At 38.8% G+C, this 12,527-nt stretch overlaps 1 protein-coding gene across 33 annotated transcripts in view; it reads left to right on the top strand.

Annotated features, from left to right (window-relative positions):
* DLG2 (discs large MAGUK scaffold protein 2) overlaps positions 1 to 12,527 on the top strand; it is a 2,157,409-nt gene that overhangs the window by 2,133,945 nt on the left and 10,937 nt on the right. For all 33 annotated transcript variants that reach the window (XM_064365356.1, XM_012469540.2, XM_012469543.2 and 30 more), the window contains 4 exons: positions 4,669 to 4,719; positions 5,694 to 5,795; positions 8,148 to 8,320; positions 10,716 to 10,825. In XM_064365356.1, the coding sequence (XP_064221426.1) occupies positions 4,669 to 4,719; positions 5,694 to 5,795; positions 8,148 to 8,320; positions 10,716 to 10,825 (436 nt within the window). The remainder of the gene's footprint in view (positions 1 to 4,668; positions 4,720 to 5,693; positions 5,796 to 8,147; positions 8,321 to 10,715; positions 10,826 to 12,527) is intronic.

Genomic DNA, 12,527 nt, shown 5'->3' with positions numbered 1-12,527 from the left:
CACAAATGTCAATTTCTCATAAATAGTTTAAATCTTTGCTGCAACATCTCAAGCACTATAAAATAGGTTTTCCAAGTCCAACTCTATTTAGTACAAGCTAAAATTGCAGTTGATAAAGTGTACATTGTCTAATTGTGCAAAATACCACCTCAAAACTATTTTAATTATGAGCTAATTCCAGATTTCCGTCAATAAAGTAGTAAAATTTAGCCCTGTATTTTTGGCTGTTCTGTAAAATACCTTTCAATACTCCTTGTATTAGGAAACGATAAATACTAGGCAAATATAATGAGGACTGTGCAAGTCTCTAAAGCTGAAGACATGCCTTCCTCAAAGCTCAGTAAAGCTCTTTACATCATCATGGATGTGTGCACGGTGATAAATATCCTTTCAACCCATTAGTGCTCATCAGTTAAGTAGGATTTGCAAAACAAGGATCTTGAAGAACTGATCTGAGTGAAGGTGTTGAGTTTAGGAGCCCCAGAACTTCTCCACTGAGGGCAGTCAGAATGGCACATGTTCTTCACCTTACTCGATTCTTCTCAACTATTGCCCTAAGATGTCTTTGGTTTTTATAAAGCAGTTTTTCATTACATCTATTATCTCATTTAATTTCTGCAACAAGACTATTAGACATGTTTTACATCAATGGCCCCCTTTCCACAGGAGGAGGCTGAAGCTCCAAGAGGCTGCCTACCTTATTGAAGTAGTAGCACTGCAGATCCAACCAAGACATCTTCATTCTGAATCCCTTTCATTTTTCACTCTTCCCTGTAGTTTGTAATCCAAGTGTCTTGCCATTTTACCTCGTAACTTTCAACCATTTCATACTACCTATAAAGTTAATACAAACAGCAACATTTATATAACATTAAATGTGCACCAAGCCTGATTTTAAGGACTGTATGTTTATTAAGTAAGTTCATCTTCTGAACATCCTATGGAGACAATTTGCCATGAATTTACTATATGACCTTAAAGAAATTACTCAAAGTCTTTGAGCCTTAGTTCTCTCCTATGTAAAATGAGTAGCTTGAATTAGAACAGAAATGGCAAATAAATTTTAATCAAGATTTCAACTCTAACCAATTGGCAGTAGCTGCCAGAAGAGTTGTAATCAAAAGTATTCTAAAGCCACGTTGAGGCTCAGCAGTAATCCCGGCAACGATCAGTTTGTGATGCCTGTCAAGGTCACTGAGAGTAACAGTGTGTGGTACGTACTTGCCATCTATGAAAGCACATGAACCCTAAACCCTTTCTTAGCACTAACATTCCATAGCTCTAAGAACCTAATTAGTTATTAATAGTCATCATGTGCAGGCACTAAAAACTAAACTTCGGGCATTAAATGTACTGCCACTGGTCTCACCTCCATCATCTCTCTTCTCTGGTTTCCAGGAATCCCTAAAAAACAGCAACTTGCTTTTGTCTAGCATGAAGGCATACTAGGGTCTCTCATTGTGACTGGCTTCCAGTTCAAACACAGAGTGTTTTGTAGAGACTGTGACAAAACCCTCTGCCAAGTCTCTGGCAGCTGCAGACGTCCACACACAGCTCTGTGCTGCTCTCCCACTTTCAGCCATGCAGTTGCCAAAGCAAGACCAAGAGATAGTTTGTACCTTTTTGTCAGCTGTTATTTCGAAGTGCCAACTCCTTCTGAGCAGAAAATAGAAAAACTCTTAAGGATGACTATTTTATGGGGATGGCACAGCAGTAATACCAAAGAAAGAAAGAAAAAGAGAGTGAGAGAGAGAGAGAGAACTTGTGCTTAGAGGCGGAGCACCTGATGGCCTCTTAATAACTCTGACCTGGTTTCGGTCCCTGTCTCTCTCCTCAATTTTTTGTTCATTTGTAAGCTTTACCTCGATACCCGCCCCCCACCCTGTCCCACAGAGAATTCTGCTTCTCTCACCACTTCAAGACAGTGCAATCTACTCCACAAGAGTTGAAAAATGTGTGGTATTAAATCTTGACTCCACTACTTACTAGCTGAGGAATCAGGGCTCATTAACATCTCTGAGCCTCAGCTTCTTTATCTGTAAAATGGGGATTATCAGAGTACCTACCTCAAGCAATGGCTGTGAAAAACAGAAGCCAGTGGGTGCGAAAGCCCCTCAAGACCTGCGAAGTGCCATAAAGGCATGAATTTTCTCTTCTTCATCACAGTGGCTTTTTCTCTTCCCCTTTGTCTCTTTTCCATTACCCATAGGGTTTTTCATTCTCCAACATGAAAGTAAAAATTGATTTAAGATGCTGAATTCACAGCAATTATGCCGTGCCCACCTCCACTGTTTTCCTCACAGGCTTCCCGGGTATTACACAGTACCTGATTGCCACGAGGTGTTGAGAATTGGGATGGCCTGGACGTAAGGGATGCTGCCATTGCTGTCTACCAACAGTACTGCTCTGAACCAGAGCCAGTGCCTTTCATAGAGAAGCAAACCAAGAAGTGATGGATAGACAGAGATAGAGAACTCTTGAGCAAAATTAATCAAAGCTATGCTTTGCCCTAGTTTTCTGAATCACAGTCATACATACTGACATCAAACGTCTTATTAAAGATTTGCCTTTAGAATGTTCCATCAGAATGATTTGCAAAGCCATTGGGAAGAGATTTTTATGGGAATATGAGGTGCTCTATTTATTTAGAGAAAACCATGCTTTCCAAAGTTAAATGACCATATTGACAGAAACACAAAGCAGAACCTGTTTTTGGCCTTACTGCTCATCCTGTTTCCCATGACTGAAGTCGGAATGCAAAATTTTTGACAACTTTCTTTATGTTAAGTGTTCAGTGAGGACTGGAAACACAGTGATGAATGAAACCCAGTCCTTGCCTTTATGAAGCTCCCAGTCTAATAAGGAGGCCCAAGAATTACTTGACATTGAAAGCTTTTGTTATGCCACGGTCAGGATTCTTCCCTTGCACATTAGTTGTTGAAGATTTCCCCTGTAAAGTTACAGTCTAAAATTGCAGTGTTAGTCTACCATGCTTCTATGCTTAAAACTATACTTTTCCCCAAGAATTTTTACACTTCTTTAATTGACCTACAGCATTTTCCTGATGAAATAATACTAGAGCAAAATCCTGAATGCTTATACCCTCTACATAGCTCAGGCTTTAGATAACTTGGGGTTAGTAATCAATCACCTTCACTTTTTTTTGGCCTAGGCTCTGTAAATTTCAGTATTCAAAGGGAATCATTCTTTTCCTGAGTACGAAAAAGATTGAATCTGACTCCTCACTGACCAAACCCCTGACCAATGTGGGAAAGTCCTCTGAACACTTCTGGGGCAGCCATGGGTAGATACCACTTAGGAGGAGCACCAAGGTTCAGTCCCTGTGCCCTTAGGAAGTAACCTGGCATGATGGTGCCATTCTGAGCACAAGCCCTCCTTGAGGCTGAGGTAAGATATGACTTTAACCTGGGGTCATTTCTCACAGTTGAAAAAATAAGGCACCACCACCCCCATCCCACTCCAGCTACCCAGCCTCCAAGAAAGACATATGACTTCACAGCTATACCTACATATTACTTAACTTCCCCAAATCAGTCATCATTATCAAAACAGTCAGTGATATTAACTCTTCTTATGAAATTACCTCTCCTTTCCCTGGTGCTGTGGCTATTGAAGGAGGAGGAGAGCCTGGCATTGACAGGCTGTGTATGTGCTTCAGGGGTGGATAGTGAGGATGTACAGCAGAGATGAATTGCCCTGTGGTTTCAGAAGTTACCTCATATTCCACTCCTGCTCCACAATCTCTCCTAGTAGACAGAAAGTTCTTTTCAACAGCCCTAACCTGTTGCCCCACCAAAGGTTAGTCAAGGTCAATGAAAATACAGACACTTCCGGGTTTGCAGCTGAAATTGAGCTAATCCTGTGACCAATTAATTCATCAATTGTATGAAATGGATGATTGAAAAAATAATTGCTAAAAACCAATGTACTTTTTGTGGTTACTTGCTGACTTGAGGTCCACCCTGATTCAGAAGGCTTGTAGCAAACGACATTGGAGGGGCTGACATTTTACTACTGTGTCTTCCTTAGTTCTCTATCTGAAGTTTCCAGGCATGATTTAGCAGCAGTTATAACCAATGATGTAAGACACTCCTCAATTTTTGGTCTTCCTTAATTGACCCACAGCATTTTCCTGATGAATTACTATTAGAGTAAAACCCTGAGTGTCCTGATGGAAGTTTTTATATCTTAAGTGAAATAAGCATACACTTGCTTTTGAACAATGTGCTTCTTGGGGAAATAAAATAGAAGATGAAATAAAAGCTTCAGCAATTCTGATTACGTAGCAGCAAACTATTAAATGGGACCCTTTCCTTGAACTAAATGCCTCCTTTTAGATAGTAATTCTTGGTGTAGAGGCCATGGCATTCCATTCTCAATGCCAGACAGAAAGCAGTCTCACAGGTCATTGCCCTGCAGCAAATAGCTAGTGACCAATGATTGCTTAGAGTTGTGACTGTGAAAATCTGATACTAAAATAGCGCTAAAGGGTTTTTTGAGCATGAAGGGATTTTTGAATGGTTCAAGGAGAAAGAGCAAGAATTAACCCTGAGCTGTGTCTGCTCCCTGTGTTTCAGAGCAGGGCTTGTCTCTGTAATATATAACTGATTGTTAGTTCACTGTAGTTTTCTTCTCTTCTCTTCTCAGGAGGACAAGAAGACCTCATTCTTTCCTATGAGCCTGTTACAAGGCAGGAAAGTAAGTTTCCCAGCACACTTTCATTCCTGATTTCTTGAAGGAGGGAAAGGGCAAAGGACTAAGGAGAATAAACTCTGCTTAATACTCAGTTGTCTTGAGATCATACCCTATTCTCTCTCTCTCTCTCTCTCTCTCTCTCTCTGACCCTATCACCAAACAAACAACTTCCCTGCTGAGTACAGGCAGTAGTAGCTGCTAAGAGAAGGATGCAACCCTCCAGATGGGTGGTCCTCAATCGGAAGGAGCACATTCAAATTACCTAAAGAGCACTAGCTATGAGACTGGTGAATAAAGTCTCCTCAGAGACTCATGTCAGCTCAGTATTGAGAAGGACTTTCTAGCAGATCTGCCTAAGATATAGGCTATCTGTAAGCTGCTACTTTTTCCTGGAGGCATTTATACAGAGACTAATTGCTATTGACAAGGATATCGCAGAGAGAATTCAAGCATTAGATGGGGAGTTGTACCCGATGAACTTTAAGGTTCCTTCTAATCCCAGATACAAGGAAATCTAGAAACTGCAGCAAAGCATAGAGAGTATCTTGATCTGGGGAAAAGAAATCATGAAAACATAAGATGTTATTACTACCAACAATTACTTTTTATAGTCATGTCGAATCAATAGCCAAACAGCTGTTTGGATTCTTTTTTCTCCCACTCAATTGACTAAATTCAGTTGTTTTGACGTTATGTAGGCAGAGCCAAAGAGTAAGCAAAACACCTCCAAATGTTTCTTTTCATCGACGGATACTGCAGTTGCTTTTCTCTGCTAGTAGATTCCAGAAAGTAGGCATTGCCAACCTCCTGAGTGTTAAACATCAATTTCCCTGTGCAAAGCTGTATGAGTAATTTATCCAGTGAAGTAATGCCTTTAACAGCTCATACTGTCTGGCAATTAAGAATCACCGTTGCAGGAAAGTTTTACAGTTTCCAAGTCTTTCTCTTCATCTACTTCTTCCTTTCCCGTTCTGCAGTAAACTATACCCGGCCAGTGATTATCCTGGGGCCCATGAAGGATCGGATCAATGACGACTTAATATCTGAATTCCCTGATAAATTTGGCTCCTGTGTGCCTCGTAAGTGTCATTTTTCTTTCCTCTACGGAAAAAAAAAGAGCTTGGATTCTTTATGGGATGGTAATACGTAATTTCATTCCTCCAGTAGTCTCTCCAGTAATTCAAATGCCAACCATTTCCGATTAGCTGAGTGCCTTATTTAATTTCTTTGCCTAACATGTCATTTATGCTGTTGTGTGTCATTCTCTATTTAATAAAATACAATCTCTCTGAACTGATTGTAGCCCCTTAAAAGGCAGGATGGATCTTTGTAGCCCCCCAACCATTTAAAACAGCATAGGATTTATGATAGGCATCAGTATGTTTTTATAGATTAATTGAAATGCCACTGCAACATTATTTTTTATAGAATGGAAGAGATCAGAAACAAAGCCATATATTAAAATCCTCTCAGAATGACTTAGGGCCATATGTCAATCCCAAAACCCAATAGGCTTTCGCATGTTGACAGTCCCAGGTTTAGGGAAGATGAAGACAAGAAGATGTGTAACACTTCAGTTTGACCTCTAGACCATTATAGACTTTAAACTACTTTCTTCTCATTATAGACAATCATCGGGCTTCCTGGTCCCTCTGATTGTAGCCTTATTAGATTCTAACTGCTCTGCCTCTTCTTCTCCCCACCTCCCTCCATACTTTCTCCACTCACTCACCCCATCTATACCCCGACCTTGTCACATAGAAATGCATGCAGACCTTCTATGTATGTAGACAGGCCCACCAGGAATTTTTAATTTATTAAATAATGGAGCTCTTACATCTAATACCACAAGTATTTCTCTCTCAGCCTACATATTTTAAGCCTTATGCTTTCAAGTGTTTCTAACATTCTAGTACTGCAAATTTTATGTGAGATACTTAAGAATAGCAGGAATGAACAAAAGACTAGGATGATTACTTATCTCATGAAACAGTTCCCAGCAAGGGCTCTGGGAAGAGATCCTGCCATAAAACATATCCTGTAAAAGTCTTCAGATAGGAAGAATCAAATGAAACTCCAGGTAGTTTACAGCAGCCTTCAGCTTGCTCTTCTACTTTTGAGAGAAAGAAAACAGAAAGTACTTAAGCACTCTTTCCACTTTCCCCTTCACCTTGCATACTCTTTCTTTCTTTCTTTCTTTTAAATTGTACTTTAGATTCTTGGGTACGTGTGCAGATCATGCAGGATTGTTGCATGGGTACATACATGGCAAGGTGATTTGCTGTCTCCATCCCCCCATCACCTATATCTTTTTTAAATTAATAGAACCATTTTATGATAGTCAACATGTTCATTTTACAAAACTTGAAAAATGCTAAAAAGAAAGTTAAACAAGAAAATTAAAAGTACACAAAATCCCACACAATACCCAGAGATAACACCTTTGTTAATATTTTGGTATATTTCCATCTATTCTTTCTTTCTATGCATGTGTTTTTCCCTGTGGTTGAGTATTTCTTTTTTGCTTATTTAAAATTTTATAAAACTATTTCAAATTATTATATCACAATCATTCTTTATGAACATTTTGTTTATTCCCTATTTTTCACTATTATGAATTACAACTAAAATATAATTGTAATTCTATGCAATAATTATTACTTATAAAGTAATATAATGAATATCTTTAAGGATAAATCTGTATCTGAAGTTTTGATCCTTTTTAAAAGCATATTTCTAGGAAAAAATTAGTGAGTAAAAGGTCAAAAATATTTTAACAGCTTTTATACCTATTGCTAGATTGCTTTTCCTTTGTCTTCTTACCAAAAAATTTGGGTGAAATGATTAGAGTTGCTGGTTTTTAGTCCCACCTTAACTGTGATTATCTTATTTTATATATGTTGAGAATCTAAATTTTATGTTCCTCTATAGAATATTAAGTTTTTGTTCTGGCAGGCAATAATCTACTGACAGATCAGCTTCTTCCATTTGTGACAGTTTTAGACTTTGGGAAGATGGATATAGAGTAAGTCTAGAGTAAGCTTTTAAAATGTGGCCTTTCCAGGATCTCCACAGTTTCTGGCTGAACTCCAGTGCCCCCTAGCACTATGCGATGTCTAAGCTCTCCATTTGGAAATGGCCTCTAGGTAGAGAGGTGGAGTGAATACTCTCTTGTATATTTCTCTTTTCTCAAAGATTACGGCCCTGTACTTCCTGTTGTCTGATGTCTGAAAACAGTTGTTTCACGTATGTTGTCCAGTTTTTTAGTTGCTTGTGGTGGGAGGGTAAGAGTGGTACCTGTTACTATGTCATAGTTCTTCATACTACATGTTTCTACATATCAATGTTGAGGATGTGGTGGAGAATATTGGTATATAGGAAGTTTATGAGTATAAATGCACCTTAATTGTATTATTTTTTGTTTTATAAAGATACCACGAGGCCAAAGCGAGACTACGAGGTGGATGGCAGAGACTATCACTTTGTCATTTCCAGAGAACAAATGGAGAAAGATATCCAAGAGCACAAGTTTATAGAAGCCGGCCAGTACAATGACAACTTATATGGAACCAGTGTGCAGTCTGTGAGATTTGTAGCAGAAAGAGTATGTTCACCAATCTTCTTACATCTCCCCTGAAGGTTTCTAGGTTGCAATTTTTGATCATTACTCTTTCTTGATTGCAGTTGTAAATTTTGATTAAATCCTCCTTTTAAGACATCCAAGCAGAGAATCACCTTAGAGCAATGTCATTAATCTTTGTTCTAATTTCAATAAAGTATTCTCACTGACTTGGAAAAAGCAGCAAGGGGGTTGGGGAGATATCTATAAACCTAAAGGCAATTAACACCTTGAAGTTTATGAGGATTCGCTTTGTCTTTGACTCACTCTCTGAGGCCCCAGTAAACAACATTGATTTTATTAAGGCAGGTTTACTACTTTGGTTGTAAACCAAGGGGATAGCGTTCCTGAATTCTTTTCTTAGAGCAAGTTATTTTTTCTCTGTCTCTGAAAACTTGACATCCTCATGGTGGAAGAGAAGATAGATGAGAAAGGCTGCCCAGCCTGTTGCTAGCAGAAGGTCTAGTTTAGAGGAGATGGAAATGCTGCAGTTCTCTTCTTGCTGGTAACTTCAGGGGCATGGAAAAGAGAATAACGTTCAAAAAGGATAGGATAGGAAGGTGCCTGAGTGTGGCTGTACAATCTGCCTATAGAGGGATCCTGTCTCCTGTGAACACAGGGAACCGATATCATAGGAGAAGATATTTGTTGGGTTGATTTGATTTGACATGACCTTTTTCAATGTCCTGCTAAAGAGTTAAACAAGTAATTTTAATGTCTATCTGAGAATACACTAAGAAGTTGCATCTATTTTCCTCCCTCTCAAGTTTAGTTCTATCAACTATATGAATACTGGTTCTAGTCAGACTGTCCTGGATAATTGCATCTATTTTCCTCTTCGTTCACGTTGTTAACTTGAAATGTTCTGACCAATGAATAATCAACCAGCATTTAGTCATGTGGCTGCTGCACTTCACAGAGAGGAAACTTGCAATCTATTACCTAAGTAACAAAGGCTCGAACCATCTTAGTGTGTTTCTCATATAAGAAGAGTTCAATTATTCAGTAGACTCTATTCATTTTCATGTTAACATTATAGATGAGTTTTCAGCCCTTATTATTGATTTAGGACCCTTCCTATCTGCATAAAGTGCCTTTTTTTCTCTTCTTGCATAACGTTCTTCTCACGGTAATGAGGCCATTTCTCTCCAGGAGATAGAATATGATGTGGCAAATGTATCTGCGTTTGCAGAAATGCTTTATAAAGCAGTTCCTTGCTCTGAGCACTCACTGCGATGGAAGCCAAGTTAAATGAGGTGTGCTATCATGTAATAGCATTTTTATTTGTTAGCAAACAAGAAATTTACATACCTCGTGCAAGCCTCTTTCTCGCGGCATTTAACCTTCATATATATATATATATACATATATATATATTTTTTTTTTCAATATGGAGTTTTGTTCTTGTTGCCCAGACTGGAATGTAATGGCACGATCTCGGCTCACTGCAACCTCTGCCTCCCAGGTTCAAGCGATTCTCCTGCCTCAGCCTCCCAAGTAGCTGGGATTACAGGGGCCCGCCACCACACCTGGCTAATTTTTTGTAGTTTTAGTAGAGACATGGTTTAGTAGAGACCATATTGGTCAGGCTGGTCTCAAACCCCTGACCTCAGGTGATCCACCTGCCTGAGCCTCCCAAAGTGCTGGGATTACAGGCATGAGTCACCATGCCCATTCAACCATATATTTAAGTTAACCATTTTTTGTCTGTCCTCCACTAGATTAAGCACATTGCAGACAGGATACATACAAGCACTTGAAAAAGTTCACGATTCCCAATCTTCCACATTGAATGTTGGGCAGGGTGAGACAATGAAGTATCTATTTATTCCAACCAACAATTCTGTTAGTGCTCAAGACCTGGGTTTGCGTGCTCCTAGCTCTAAATTATTGGGCAAGTTAGTTAGTGTGAGTCTTCTTTTCTATAAAATGCAGCCAATAATACCTACCTCAGAGATTTGGGAATTTCTTCTTGACAGTTGTCTTCAGAGATGGTTTTGAAACTTCATGAGAATAGACTCAGTCACATAACATATGGCTGCCTGTCATTTTTTTGTGTTACATCAGGTATTTAAGAAAATAAATCTACCATGAAACTGGAAGTTAAAAATAAAATTAAATTAACTGAGAGAACACATGTAAAATGTCTAGCCCAGTGGCAGACACTTTGTAAGGGACTAGTTAGTATTAGTTATTATAAACATTCAGTGATAACCCTATAAATCAAGTTTTATTTACTCTTTGCAGTGACCTTTTTCCAACTTTAGAAATCCAGCGTCCCGACTACCTTCCTCTAAAACCTACATATATTAGTTTCTTTTTGTTGGATTATGGCCACGTTTTCTATATTAACTTCATATTATTCTTCTCTTTCTCCCAGGGCAAACACTGTATACTTGATGTATCAGGAAATGCTATCAAGCGGTTACAAGTTGCCCAGCTCTATCCCATTGCCATCTTCATAAAGCCCAGGTCTCTGGAACCTCTTATGTGAGTAGAGGACATTGGAGGCCTTCATCCAGCTAACTCTCTGTTCCATATTACACTGCAAATTACTAACAGAACTTTGCCACAAATGCTTACAAATGGGAAATGCCATTGTTGATTTTTCAGCATTCAGTTTTTTTTTTTTTCCTTTAAGTTCTGGGGTGCATGTGCAGATCTTGCAGGATTGTTACATAGGTATATACATGCCATGGTGGCTTGCTGCATCCATCCCCCCATCACCTATATTAGGTATTTCTCCTAATGTTATCCCTCCCCAATCCCCCCCCACCCTCGGCTATCCCTCCCCTAGCTCCCCACCCCCCAACCGGCCCTGGTGTGTGATGTTCCCCTCCCTGTGTCCATGTGTTTTCATTGTTGAACACTCACCTATAAGTGAGAACATGCAGTGTTTGGTTTTCTGTTCTTGTGTCAGTTTGCTAAGAATGATGGTTTCCAGCTTCATCCATGTCCCTGCAAAGACATGAACTCATCCTTTTTTATAACTGCATTATATTCCATGGTGTATATGTGCCACATTTTCTTTATTCAGTCTAGCATTGATAGGCATTTGGGTTGGTTCTAAGTCTTCACTATTGTAAACAGTGCCACAGTGAACATACATGTGCATGTGTCTTTATAATAGAACAGTTTTTAGTCATTTGGGTATATACCCAGTAATGGGATTGCTGGGTCAAATGGTATTTCTATTTCTAGATCCTTGAGGAATCGCCACACTGTCTTCCATGATGGTTGAATTAATTAACCCTCCCACCAACAGTGTAAAAGCATTCCTATTTCTCCACATCCTCTCCAACATCTGTTGTCTCCAGGTTTTTTAATGATCACCATTCTAACAGGCATGAGATGGTATCTCAATGTGGTTTTGATTTGCATTTTTCTAATGACCAGTGATGATGAGCATTTTTTCATATGTTTGTTGGCTGCATAAATGTCTTCTTTTGAAGTGTCTATTCATATCCTTTGCCCACTTTTTGATGGGGTTGTTTGTTTTTTTCTTGTAAATTTGTTTAAGTTCTTTGTAGATTCTGGTTACTAGCCATTTGTCAAATAGGTAGATTGCAAAATATTTTTCCCATTCTGTTGGTTGCCAGTTATAGAGATACAGATGAATGGAACAGAACAGAGTCCTTGGAAGTGACGCCACACTTCTACAACCATCTGATCTTTGACAAACCTGACAAAAACAAGCAATGGGAAAAGAATTCCCTGTTTAATAAATGGTGTTGGGAAAACTGACTAGCCATGTGCAGAAAGCTGAAACTAGACCCCTTCCTTATACCTTATACAAAAATTAACTCCAGATGGATTAAAGATTTAAACATAAGACCTAACACCATAAAAACCCTAGAAGAAAACCTCGGCAATACCATTCCGGACAGAGGCATGGGCAAGGACTTCATGACTAAAACACCAAAAGCATTGGCAACAAAAGCCAAAATAGGCAAATGGGATCTAATTAAACTGAAGAGCTTCTGCACAGCAAAAGAAACAATCATTAGAGCATTCTCTTTTTTTTAAAGATACATCAAACTTTTTTTAAACCACTAGAAACATAATGTCAGTGATTTCTTTTTTTTTACACCCCTCACTTTAACAATAATAGTGATTCCTTAAAACATCTTCATTTTGTTTGTTAGTTTTTGAGGAGTGGTTGTCATTGTTGTTGTCGTTGTTGTTGTTGTTG

The sequence above is a fragment of the Aotus nancymaae genome, unplaced genomic scaffold (genome assembly GCF_030222135.1).
Source record: "Aotus nancymaae isolate 86718 unplaced genomic scaffold, 86718_ANA_hifiasm-v0.15.2.pri h1tg000059l, whole genome shotgun sequence".
NCBI lineage: Eukaryota > Metazoa > Chordata > Mammalia > Primates > Aotidae > Aotus > Aotus nancymaae.
The sequence above is the reverse complement of the archived record's forward strand: the minus strand, read 5'-3'. Positions and strand labels throughout refer to the sequence as shown.